Source organism: Poecilia formosa, unplaced genomic scaffold (assembly GCF_000485575.1).
Source record: "Poecilia formosa unplaced genomic scaffold, Poecilia_formosa-5.1.2 Scaffold380, whole genome shotgun sequence".
NCBI classification, from domain to species: domain Eukaryota; kingdom Metazoa; phylum Chordata; class Actinopteri; order Cyprinodontiformes; family Poeciliidae; genus Poecilia; species Poecilia formosa.
In genome coordinates, this window is record NW_006800319.1 from 272811 (window position 1) to 283991 (window position 11181).

Sequence of the window (11181 nt, forward strand, 5' to 3'; positions counted from 1 at the left end):
AGTAATAAATGTTTGCTAAAAAGTGATTCTGAGTGATTCAAGTCCTGAGTCACTGATCAGAACATCAAGCATTTAATATTTAAGAATTACATCAACAAACGGACCAAGATATGAAAAAAGGTGGAAATTTTGGTATTTTAAAGATCAAAATAAAAATAATTAATGTAAATAACATAATTACAAAGTTGAACAAAAGGAGAAAAAAAATCTAAATCAGTTTATTTCAATATAAAACTTATGAAACTGCATGTGTTTGTCCCTGGTGAATTTTTGGTTAAAACATGTTTGTTCTTCATACTGTGAAGTTTACTCAGAGTGGTTAGAGGAGTGATACTTTATAAAAAAATATTACTCAAGTAAAAGTAAAAAGTACTGCATAGTAAAAAAAATACTTCTAAAAGTATATTTTCTTTAAAAAGTTACTTAAGTAAATGTAACCTCGTAAGTATAGCTAGTTACAGTGACACCAGTCAGAGATGGTGTTGTTCAGATCTTGGTTGTAACCAGCAGTTCTTGGAGTTTTTGTTTTCTTCCTGTTACCTCAAAGTGTGTCCTCCTCTGACGTCACACAGCTGTCTTTGCTCTTCCACCTGCAGCTCACTGGATGTTCACTATTTTTAGACCACCTTCTGTAAATATGAGAAATGGTTCTGTGTGAAAACCCAGCAGATCAACATTATCTGAAACACTCAGACTGACCAGTCTGCTACCAACAACCATGCTGCATTCAAACTCACTTCAATCACCTGCTTTATTCTGACACTCAGTTTGAACTTCAGAAAGTCGTCTTCACTTCTTCTAGAGGCCTACAGGCGTTTAGTTGCAATCATGGCTTAGTCATTATTAGGGTTAACAAGCAATTAAGCAGTTGTACATAGTAAAGTGGTTTATTTCAGAAGGCTTCTCTGTGTGTGTCTCTGCAGGACGACAGTCTACTTTTCCAGTTTCTCCGCTGCCTCCTGGAGTCTCAGTACGGTTTACTTCCTTCCCCTTGTGTTTGGTTACTACAGACGTCCTGTTGTCCCTCCTGATCTTGGAGTCTTTGTCCTTGTCACTGTCTCTCTCAGAGAAGGATCTCAGTCCGTGTCCCGGCTGCCTCTGGAGTCTGAACTTTATGAGCTTCTGCTGGACCTGATGTGCCGCTTTGAACCACAGGAGCTTCTGAAGTTTCTCCACACCTCCCAGCATTACAGGCTTGAGGAGGCCATACAGGTACTGTTTTTACGCCTCTACAATGTTGTTGGAATTTACAAAATTCTTAATAAATGGTTTTAAAAAAACAGTCTAAAAATCCCTTATGATGAGATGTAACATTAGATACAGGATCTCCTCACCTGGACAAGGGCCACCAGGCCCCCCTCTGGAGTCAGACCTCGAGGTGGGGTAGATTATAGAGGTCTTTTATACCTAAAGGACTGACTGGGCTCAACCCAGAGAGGAAACATGTGTCCCTCTTTCTATGGGCTCACCACCTGAGCGGGTCGGGTACAATGTGTGATGGGGGTTACTGAAGGTGGGGCCCTTGGCAGTCTGATCCTCGGCTATATCCCAGGATATGGAAATTCTCCTCCCTGGCGGGGAAGGACCCTGAGCTGGTGTGTGAGATTGAGAGGTTCCAGCTAGAAATAGCCGGACTCACCTCAACACACAGCCCTGGTTCTGGAACCAGTCTTCTTGCAAAGGGTTGGACACGCTGTCACTCTGGAGTTGGGTATATTCGTTGCCCTCTATCTCGGGGTTCATCTGGTTCTAGCGTTGAAAGGGTTCTGACTGTTGCTATTGTCCATAGCAAACACCATGTTCAAGCTTAAGGGTGTCCATATGTGCTCTTTGCACCAGGACACGTTAGGCCCCAGCTCGATGATCGTCTCATCTGATCTGCGGCTGCATGTCTTGGACACTTGGGTGAAGAGAAAGGCAGAGGTGTCCACTGACTATTACCTAGCTGTGAGTTGGCTCCGATGGTGAGGGAGGATAGCGGTCAGACCTGGCAGGCCCAAAGGGTCTGGTGGGAATGCCTGGCAGAATGTTCCATAAGACAGAGCTTCATCTTTCACGTTCCCGTTGTCATGGCAAGGAGAGCAGGACTTCGTGTGAAGAGACTCTAAATGTGGCCGGTTGATAGACTGTCCCGGATGCTGTTGTATCTAATGAATGTTATCAATCATCCAGCAGGGGGAGCTAGACCAACCATCAGTCTGGACTTCACAGTAGTCTCTCTGTAAAAAGAAATGCTTCCCTTCCATCTCATACTGCCTCTATCTGTTCATTAAGCAGGAAGGGATGTGATCATCCTTTACAGTTCATGACTCTGTCTCCAGATAACGGAGAAGTACCACTGTAATGAAGCCAAGGCTTATCTGCTGGAGAAGAAGGGAGATATTCCTGGAGCATTTGCTGGATTGCTGCAGGTACAGATCATATAATTGTACTCATGAATTCACTTTTCACACTTTCCTGAAAGTAGCTGCTTTAGGTGGGAGGTTTTGATTAAACTAGGCGTCCTCTCTCAGTAGTCTGCTTTTTGGTGTGTTAGCTAGCCGCTGTTTTGACTGAATGTTTGCATTTCCTTCTGAAGACCCTGAAGGAAAGACTGGATGTCCTCGCTGCAGAGATGAGTGGCGGCATTGGAGGAGGAGTTGACGGACAGGACGAAGAGGAGGCGGATGGTGAATTCACACTGACGACAGTGAAGAGTTCACTCAACCAAATAATTCTCTTCTGTCATCGAAACTGTCAGAACCTTGATCAAGAACAAAGGAAGGTGACCAAAGTGTTTGCAGCGGGGAACTGAGGGAGCTACACTTCTACAGCTGACGGTTCTCTTTCTTGACAGGATCTGTGGTTTCCACTCCTGGACACCATGATGGCCTCTCAGAAGGAAGTCATGGGGCTCAGCGATAAACATATCTCAGATGGTGAACATGCCCACCTGCACCAATCATTTGAAGTTTTTTGCTCAAAGTTGCACAAACATTATGTGGAAAATAAGTAAAATTGCTCCAGCATTGAGTTTTCACCGATCTGACCCTGTAGAAGGCAGAGCTTGATCCCTGGACCCAATAGTAACATTGCTTAAACTCCTGCTACACTAATCAGATGTTCTGTCTGCACTGATGAAGATTCACTCACTTCAGCATACTGAATGATTGGACAGCAACACAAACTACTTGCTTAATAATTCAGCTAATATTTCAGAGCACTCGTGAAGCAGGTGGATTTGTCAGTATTGTTAAATGATTCAACAGGAAATGGCAGAATTTGATGTTACACTAAATGCTCTTCATATTCCAATGTTTGCGCCAGCTCTACTCTAAAAAGATATTTGTATGATTGTCTAAAGAAAAACAGGATGTCTTTTAAAAATGACGATTAGAGAAAATAAAAAAATAAAAAAACATTATTGCAGAATATTACAAATATAAGCTCCCAAAGTAAAAGAAAGCAGCTGTCAACCACCCTATTCTGGATGTAATGCATCAAGGCTCTGTTTCAGGCTCCTTGTCTTCTTGTTAGTTTATCTTGTGATTGCTAAAAAAAAGAAAAAAGAAGAAAGAAATAATTCCCGTTCTGAGTTTCATCGATGACTTTTTATTTAATTTTCCACTGGGATTAATGAAGTTTTGTTGAGGTGAATTTGAATTTGCTCAGCAGATGGCCACCATGTTTCTGTTCAGGCTATGTTAAATGGTCTTAAGCCCCTTTTACGACTCTCAGCCTTCAGGTCAGCTACAGCTATATGTTCTGACATGACTGGAGATAGTATAGACAGACTAGTGGAAGAGAAGAACATGAACATGAGATGATATGTTTCTGTTGTTTGAGGAGCAAGGCTTGTTGTGATTAGTTTATTGGCGGTAACATGTCTGTGATTGTCCCAGGGCTGAAGGAGATGACCCTGAAGGTTCTCAACTGTATGAGCAGCTTTATCTCACTTCCTGCCATCATTCAGCAGATCCTACAGGTGAGTATCTGTCATTTGTCAGTGATGATAGATTAACGAATGAAACAATGTATTTGAACAGTCAGTAAAGACAAAAGAAATTGTGTCGGTCGGCTCTCGACATGCTAACATTAGATGTTGTTGTAACCAGGGAAACGGTAAGCTTCACCAGCAAAAGATCATTCACTTACAGTTGGTGCTTATTGAAAGTATTCATATCCTCGGATGTTTTACCATTTTTATTGCTTTTATTAATCAATCATGGTAAACATTTTGACTTTATGACAAAGAAAATGAACAAAAAAACCTTTAACGTCAAAGTAATAACTGATTTATTCACGATAATGATAATTAAATGGAAACATTAAATGTAAAATAACTGATTGCATAATTATTCACCCCCTTTCCAGGCAGTATTGAGTATTTGCCATCCCAGCAGGGAGTCTGGGTCTCAGTAAAAGTGACTCCATTGCAGTTTTGCAGAAAACACCAATTGTAATACGGCTAATTTTAAACCACCTCATCCTTGTGCAAAAACGTTTTATCAAAATCGTGAGTTTGTTCAAAATTGACATGTTTCCTTTAAGGGAAATTATTTTTGTTATTCCAATTTGGCAAAGTTTAAGGTCAGAGGAAACACAGCTGGTTCAGCCAGGGTCAGCTGTAGTTTTCCTCCACTCTTCCTGCTAATCTGTTCCAATTATGTCAGGTTGCTGGAGATTGGCTGTGAACAGATCTGGGCTTTGACTGGGCCACTCTTGGTCCTCCCCCTTTGTGTCTTCAGGTCATCTCTTGTAGATTCAGCTGGAAGCTTTGAGTGGTCGTCTAGCTGGATAATAAATGTTTCTTCTTTCTTCCACTTCACCATGGAGTCTCTGCCCACTTGCCCTTTGGCCAACTCCAGTCCAGCCTTGATCTGAGTTTTCTTCAGCAGTGCTTTTCTCGTCACCGCTCCCATAAAGCTTTGACTGGTGAAGAACCAGACCAACAGTTGTTGTATGTGGAGTCTCTCCATCTCAGCTACTGCAGAAATCAGTTTTCACTTTGACATTAAAGTTCTTTAATGTATTTTTTAAAATGAATTGATTTGTAAAAATCAATAAAATGCATAAAACATCCAAGGGGATGAATACTTTTTATAAGCACCGTTGGCTTACTTCCTTTTAAGTCAAGCCGACATTACTTATGTATGCAACATTTAGTGGAGCATCCGATCATTTTTATCAAGAATTCCAGTTGATATGTTAAATATTTAAACTTTTGCTGCTGGATTGTTTTAATCAGGATCCAGTTTATGGAAGAGGAAAGCTGGCGGAGATCCAGGGACTCATTCTGGGCATGCTGGACACGTTCACCTATGAACAGGTAACCCTTTGTCCACATGTCTTCATTCCGGGACATGTGGACTACAACTGAATCCGGGTACTTTGTGTGTCTTTTTATGAAAGACACCAGGGTTTTCCCCAGTGTATTATTAGCCTGGTGGGCCACCAGCTTAAGCATAGCTTAATTAATTGAGTATTTTTAAAGTGTTGGCATTTTTTTAGACTTTGTAGTTGGTGTTCAGGTATTAATCTTCCAATCTTTCAATAGCACATGATTAGCAAGTGATATTTTTAATATTGTCAACTTTAAGCATTTTTTAACTCAAAAACACAGCGGGCTGCTGGATGAATGTCTGCCCTAGCACCAAACCTCCAGGCTTGGCAAGTTTTCTGGGGGAAACTTTGGACATACACATTTTGTTTTATTGTCGTCTGCAGTTAAATCAGAGCAAACTTCTGCTAAATGCAAACCATACATTTGGTAAAGTTTACTTATAACAAATGTGTGTAAACTTTTGAATTCGAGGAAAGTTCTGAAAAAAATGTCTAAAAAATGGTTCTCAACAAGTTTTCTAGCGTTTAGTAAATCGACATAATTTGGGTAATTCAAACTGACCTAAAACAAGAAAAGTTGTTTTGCGTCTGATTTAACTTATGACATTGAGAAAAAATATGTATGTCTTTTTATTCAGTGTATGTAAATATCTAGTTTCAACTGGTTTGTATAAACCATCTACAGTGATCATAATTTAAAAGTTGCCTTCTGTATTTACTCAGGTTATTTTTATCCAATATTAAATTAGCTTAATAATCTGAAACATTTTTGGGACAAAAAAAAATTAAAAGCATAGCATTCAGTAGACATATTTTGGCGAAAGAAGCAGTAAAAAAATGTGCCTGTCTCTCAGACTCTGCTTGAAACAACAACAAATCTGCTGAACCACGACCTCCACTGGTCCCTGGCACACCTCCGCTCCGCCGTCACCAGAGGGCTCCATCCACGTCAGGACTGCTGCAACATCTGCCTGCAGCACTACAAGAGGAAGCAGGACACTTCCGAGGAGATCATTGTGTTCAGGTAACACGGCCTGTCACTGCAAAGTGAAAACCACTTGATTATTTCTGCTGCTTCCACACTGGAAACTACGGAGGCCCCTAAGGAACATGGGGAAATTTTTGTATTTCTTTTGGATTACCTTGCAATACTGTATTAGTCAGTTCATGCGGCGTTTTGAATACTGAAAGTCTTTCTTGCTACAGTGTAAGGTTTTTATAAAATTTTGTATGCTAGTATCTTGTTTCTGACATACTTCTGAAGGTTATGTTTTTTTCTTTAGGACACAAACACACTGCAAACTTACATGGAAAACGCAAAGGCAAAACAAGTCAAACATGGGCTTTCCTTCTCTTCTCTAAGACACAAACTGAAACTTTTTGTGAGAAGGAAAGAAAAAAACAAATGCATCCAAACTGTCAGGACTGTTTTTGAATTATTTCATGGATAGTAAAGCCATCTGACAGGTTTTTGTTTTTTGTGGTCTTAATGGTTAATGAAGGTCTGTTTTCCACCTTACACACACAAACATTATTATTACATTATTACATGTTGCGGTATTATTACATAATTGGGCGTTATGTACCTCTCTCTGGATGATACTTTACAAGGTTCCCTCTGACCTCTGACCTCTGCATGTTTTACAGCTGTGGCCACCTATACCACCTGCAGTGCCTGCAGCAGAAGGATTGTGGGTGGGGCGTGGCCTCGGAGCCGCAGCAGCCATGGAGGTGCTACAAATGTTCCTCCAGCCATGGAGGAAGGGGCGGGGCTTGTACTGAGCCAAACAGAAGCCGCAGCGCATCTCTCGCCCAGGTCAGTGAGTTTGTGCTAATCATGAGGAAAAGTTCATAAAGCATAACTCCAAATGCCATGAACTGACCTAAACAGAGGACACCTCCTCTACTGTCAGTGTGCAGCAAATTCATTTGTTGTTTGTGGTTTATTTCTGTGGCTAATATCTGAGGCTAAGGAAAATTTTAAGTTTTTGTATTGACATTCTGTGAAAATGTTTTGAGCAATAGTTTTCCTCTCTACAGCAGACCGAGGTCAGAGGTCATAGTAAGTTTAACTTATTTAGAATTCACTTTTAGCTGCAGCAATACTGCTGCTATTCTTTCAGTGGTCCACACATCACTTCATTACGTCACTAAAACAATTTTTAGAAATGAAATAAAACAACAAAAAACAACATGGCAGACTATGTGTAATTTTAGGTTAAACACATAACTAACTCAAGTGTTATATGTTCAATTCACAAAAACTTCCAATTGTTTGCAGTTTACTAAAATATTGTCTCATCTGTCCATTAAAATGTTCACTGTCATTAAATATAACAGTGAATACAGTGAATAACAGTAAATATACAGCTTCATCAACAGTGATGTTGATGGAGCTTCATCAACATCAGTTGGCATTAACTTCCAGAGCTATTGGGGTTTTCTGGTTTCAGGCTAAACTAGAGCAGGACAGGTTAGAATTACTGTGTGCCGTTTAATATTATCATCGTGTGTGTGTGTGTGCGTGTGCATGTGCGTGTATGTGTTTGTGTGTGTGTTCTCTGGGCTCCAGACTCAGTTTTCATCAGGACATCAAGAGAAAGGAGCTGAGATTCACAGGAAGAAGGTAAGCTGGACCATTTTCTGTCTGCACAAGACACCGACCACTTTCCTGTCAAACCTTCAGCCTCTGAGTGTAGCTCAGTCATTCTGTAACTTATTACAGAATGGTATAAAGTCACTGGTATAAAGTCTTGGAAGGAATAATAATGTTTTTATCTATTCTAGTGTTCTGCTTCTGTTGATTTATCTCTAAGTAAAGCATCTGAGTACCAACAGTGATTTAACATGGCAGGAACAAATCCATGAGTTATTCTGGTTTCAGTGTGAAACTAGTGTATAATAATAACAGCCCAATGTGCGATTATTCGCTGTGTTGCAGGTGGTTGCTGTGGCAACATTGGATGTGCAGCAGGAACTCTCCTGGGATCACTTGCGAGGGTTGTACAGAGGACCGTCCAGGGTACAGAACCACTGCTGTCTCTGTTTCACTGATGCAATAACCGCTGTGTTTCCATTTACCGTCTTACAAATTGGAGTTACAGAAATAAATTTGCTTAATGGAAACACAGCAGTTTAAAAAAACTCATCTTTTTTTATACGTTTTTGCGGGGTTTTCAGCTGTGGCATGTTTTTTAATAACTTGTGGTTATTCACATGTCATTTAAAATGTTATTTAATGGAATCACCACCATTGCAAAATCGTGTTTTGTTTTTTTTACATTAGCGGAATATTAAACTTTGGTGCGTATTTGTAATGGGAATGCAGTTCCACAAATACATGAACACTGTTATATGTAATGCTGCTGTAGCTTCATTAATGTACCAAAACTGCTAGTTGTCATGACAACAGATCTGATCTGTTGTCAAAATCCCATTGAGAAACATAGAAAAGTATGCGTTCAAAAGGGAAATAGAAATTCTGAATAATAATAAGAAGGTTTTATAGAAGGAAACCAGGAAAGGAAGATCACTGTGTTACATTTTTGAAATAAGGCAAAACTAACTTACAACAACAACAACGGTAACACTTTATTTAACGGGGTGTTCATAAGACTGACATGACACTGTCATAAACATGTCATAACAGTGATGAACATGAAGGAATCCTCAAGAATATTTGACTGTTGTCATGAAGTGTCATTTGGTAAATAATTACATTTTTAATGCAAAGTTGACTCTGCATTAAAACTTGACTTTTAATGCAAGTTTTAGTTGAACTTTGTGTTGAGTCAAATCAAATAATGCAAAGTGTATACTTTCAAGGCAACTTTTAGTGCAACTTTGCATTAAAAGTGTCATTATTTACTGACTGACACGTCATGACAACAGCCATAAATATTCATGAGGACTCCTTCATGTTCATGACTGACGTTATGTCATGTTTATGAGTGTCATGTCAGTCTTATGCATACCCCTTCAAATAAAGTGTTACCCAGTTAACTTTTCAGCAATAAATAGTTTGCTTTAAGTATAATTTCTTAATACTGATGAAAAAGTTTTAGTTCCACTCAGATTATTTCACTTATAGCAAGACAATTTTCCATGCTATAAGTGAAATAGTCACAAGCTGTCTTTACCTGGAATACTCCTCCCTGTTAGATGACGACATGTGTGTAACCATCCTGTTTCTCCATGTCTGATTGATCAGGTGTGTTCTCTGTCCTCCAGCTGTCCATCCTCTCTGAGGTTTCACATGGCCAAAGCAGTGAGAAAACAGGCTTCCTGCTTCCAGTCCAGCCAGAGAGTTTCCACCTGAAGCTCGCTCCTCCTCCTTTGTTTGAAGAGTAGTTCCTCCAGGGCCTCAAGGAAACATTTCCTGCTTCTGTTTCGGGTCGTCCCTCAGTACTTTTATTATCCTGAAGCATTAAAACATTAACATAGCTAACACATGTTCACTGTTATTGTTCTCCCACTACTGTGACTTTATTCTTCATTTTATCTATTCATCCATCCATCCATCCACTTATTCATCACCCTCAGGGTCTTTAATGATGGATAGAAATATCAGAAAGGGGTGCAGCAACCAATGTGATAATGATGTAATTTAAGCTAACATTAGCATTTTAGCTAATTTTAGCTTTAACGTGGGTTTTTGCATACTGAATGGAGTATGTCACCCACTCTGCCTGCCAGTTTTTCTGTAGAAATGTGTGGTCTTTGATACCTTTGGCAGTGAGAGCAATCAGAATGAATTACGGTGTCTGACTGTGCTTTGGTACCTGAAGCAGAAACACAAACATGTTCATGATTTTTGTAATAAAACATTGTGCGGTATTTCATTCGCTCTCAAGTTAATTATTGCAAGAACCAGACGTTTCATGCGACTTCTGCCTGTCCACTGTTCACCCAGAAGAGCTGTAGGAGCGCCCAGTCTGACACCCACATCTTGAAACACCCGCAGCTGGCGGTGCAAAGTTTGAACCGATATATCAAATATCTCCTTTAACTAATCCATCAGTTTTACATGGTTGGCTTTCTTTATTTTTGTCTTTTTTTTTGATGACCATGTCAGTGTTTTAGTTTCACTCTTAAGTGTGTTTAAGCCTGCTTTGTCCCTTGTTCCCAAACCTTTATCCAATATTAAATTCAGTTTCTCTTGATGGTCAACATTAGAATTTAAGGAAAGTTCTGTGGATGGTAGACATCCACAGAACTCCTTCTGAAGCTGTCACTGAGTTCAGGTCCAGTTTCCTGAGCTGTACCATATAGCCAGCTGTTAGAACTATGAGACAAAAACTGAAGGAGAGATAGTTGTGTAAACTAAACAATTTATTGAACAAATGTACATATAAATCATCATTACAGAGGGAAAATACAGGCAACACATAATAGAATCCAAACATAGAACTCTTGACATATCTGTTAGATCTCAGATCGCAGGTTAGGAAATCTCTTCAGCAGAGTGGTGGCTTGTTTCGGTGTCAGACGTCCTCCGGTCACATTGCTCTGCTCAGACATGTTCTTCCTTGCTGCCTGGGAAACAGAAACACTGTGTTACTCCAGTCTGTCCTCAACCTTCAGAGGAACAGAACAGGAACAGATGGAGCGCAGACAGAAGAAGACCTCTGTGTACTTTAGAACACTTAAACTGCTGCTGCACAGGAACTCAACAGATTGCCACTGGGTAACCAAAGAGGGAGGCAGCGAGTTACTTGGGTTGAGCGGCTAAAGAATTTCCGCTTCCTACGTCTCCCAGAATGCTGTGCAGTTCTGGATGAAAGTTCATTGAAATTATTGAACATTTTATCAGACATATTTTCTGCTGATATTGATCTCTTGTGTGTGTGTGTGTGTGTG

At 40.0% G+C, this 11181-nt stretch overlaps 2 protein-coding genes and 1 long non-coding RNA gene across 4 annotated transcripts in view; 1 reads left to right on the top strand and 2 right to left on the bottom strand.

Annotated features, from left to right (window-relative positions):
* The window catches only part of LOC107833413 (uncharacterized), a 6926-nt gene extending 1705 nt beyond the window's left edge, over positions 1 to 5221 (bottom strand). Inside the window, exons 1-2 of the long non-coding RNA XR_001659161.1 lie at positions 4066 to 5221; positions 1587 to 1592 (exon numbers count right to left, since the gene is read on the bottom strand). This is a non-coding gene — a long non-coding RNA (uncharacterized LOC107833413). The remainder of the gene's footprint in view (positions 1 to 1586; positions 1593 to 4065) is intronic.
* The window catches only part of vps8 (VPS8 subunit of CORVET complex), a 41500-nt gene extending 31337 nt beyond the window's left edge, over positions 1 to 10163 (top strand). Inside the window, exons 36-46 of one of the 2 annotated variants that reach the window (XM_007575528.2) lie at positions 1068 to 1212; positions 2322 to 2411; positions 2579 to 2764; positions 2837 to 2918; positions 3882 to 3964; positions 5228 to 5308; positions 6177 to 6346; positions 6970 to 7138; positions 7895 to 7948; positions 8264 to 8344; positions 9553 to 10163. In XM_007575528.2, coding sequence (XP_007575590.1) covers positions 1068 to 1212; positions 2322 to 2411; positions 2579 to 2764; positions 2837 to 2918; positions 3882 to 3964; positions 5228 to 5308; positions 6177 to 6346; positions 6970 to 7138; positions 7895 to 7948; positions 8264 to 8344; positions 9553 to 9672 — 1261 coding nt within the window. In that variant the 3' untranslated portion in view covers positions 9673 to 10163. The remainder of the gene's footprint in view (positions 1 to 1067; positions 1213 to 2321; positions 2412 to 2578; positions 2765 to 2836; positions 2919 to 3881; positions 3965 to 5227; positions 5309 to 6176; positions 6347 to 6969; positions 7139 to 7894; positions 7949 to 8263; positions 8345 to 9552) is intronic. The other variant, XM_016662610.1, reaches the window with a different exon arrangement.
* Positions 10164 to 10634: 471 nt separating this feature from the next.
* chchd1 (coiled-coil-helix-coiled-coil-helix domain containing 1) overlaps positions 10635 to 11181 on the bottom strand; it is a 2869-nt gene continuing 2322 nt past the window's right edge. Inside the window, exon 3 of the mRNA XM_007575529.2 lies at positions 10635 to 10857. Within this exon, the coding sequence (XP_007575591.1) occupies positions 10747 to 10857 (111 nt within the window). The 3' untranslated portion in view covers positions 10635 to 10746. The remainder of the gene's footprint in view (positions 10858 to 11181) is intronic.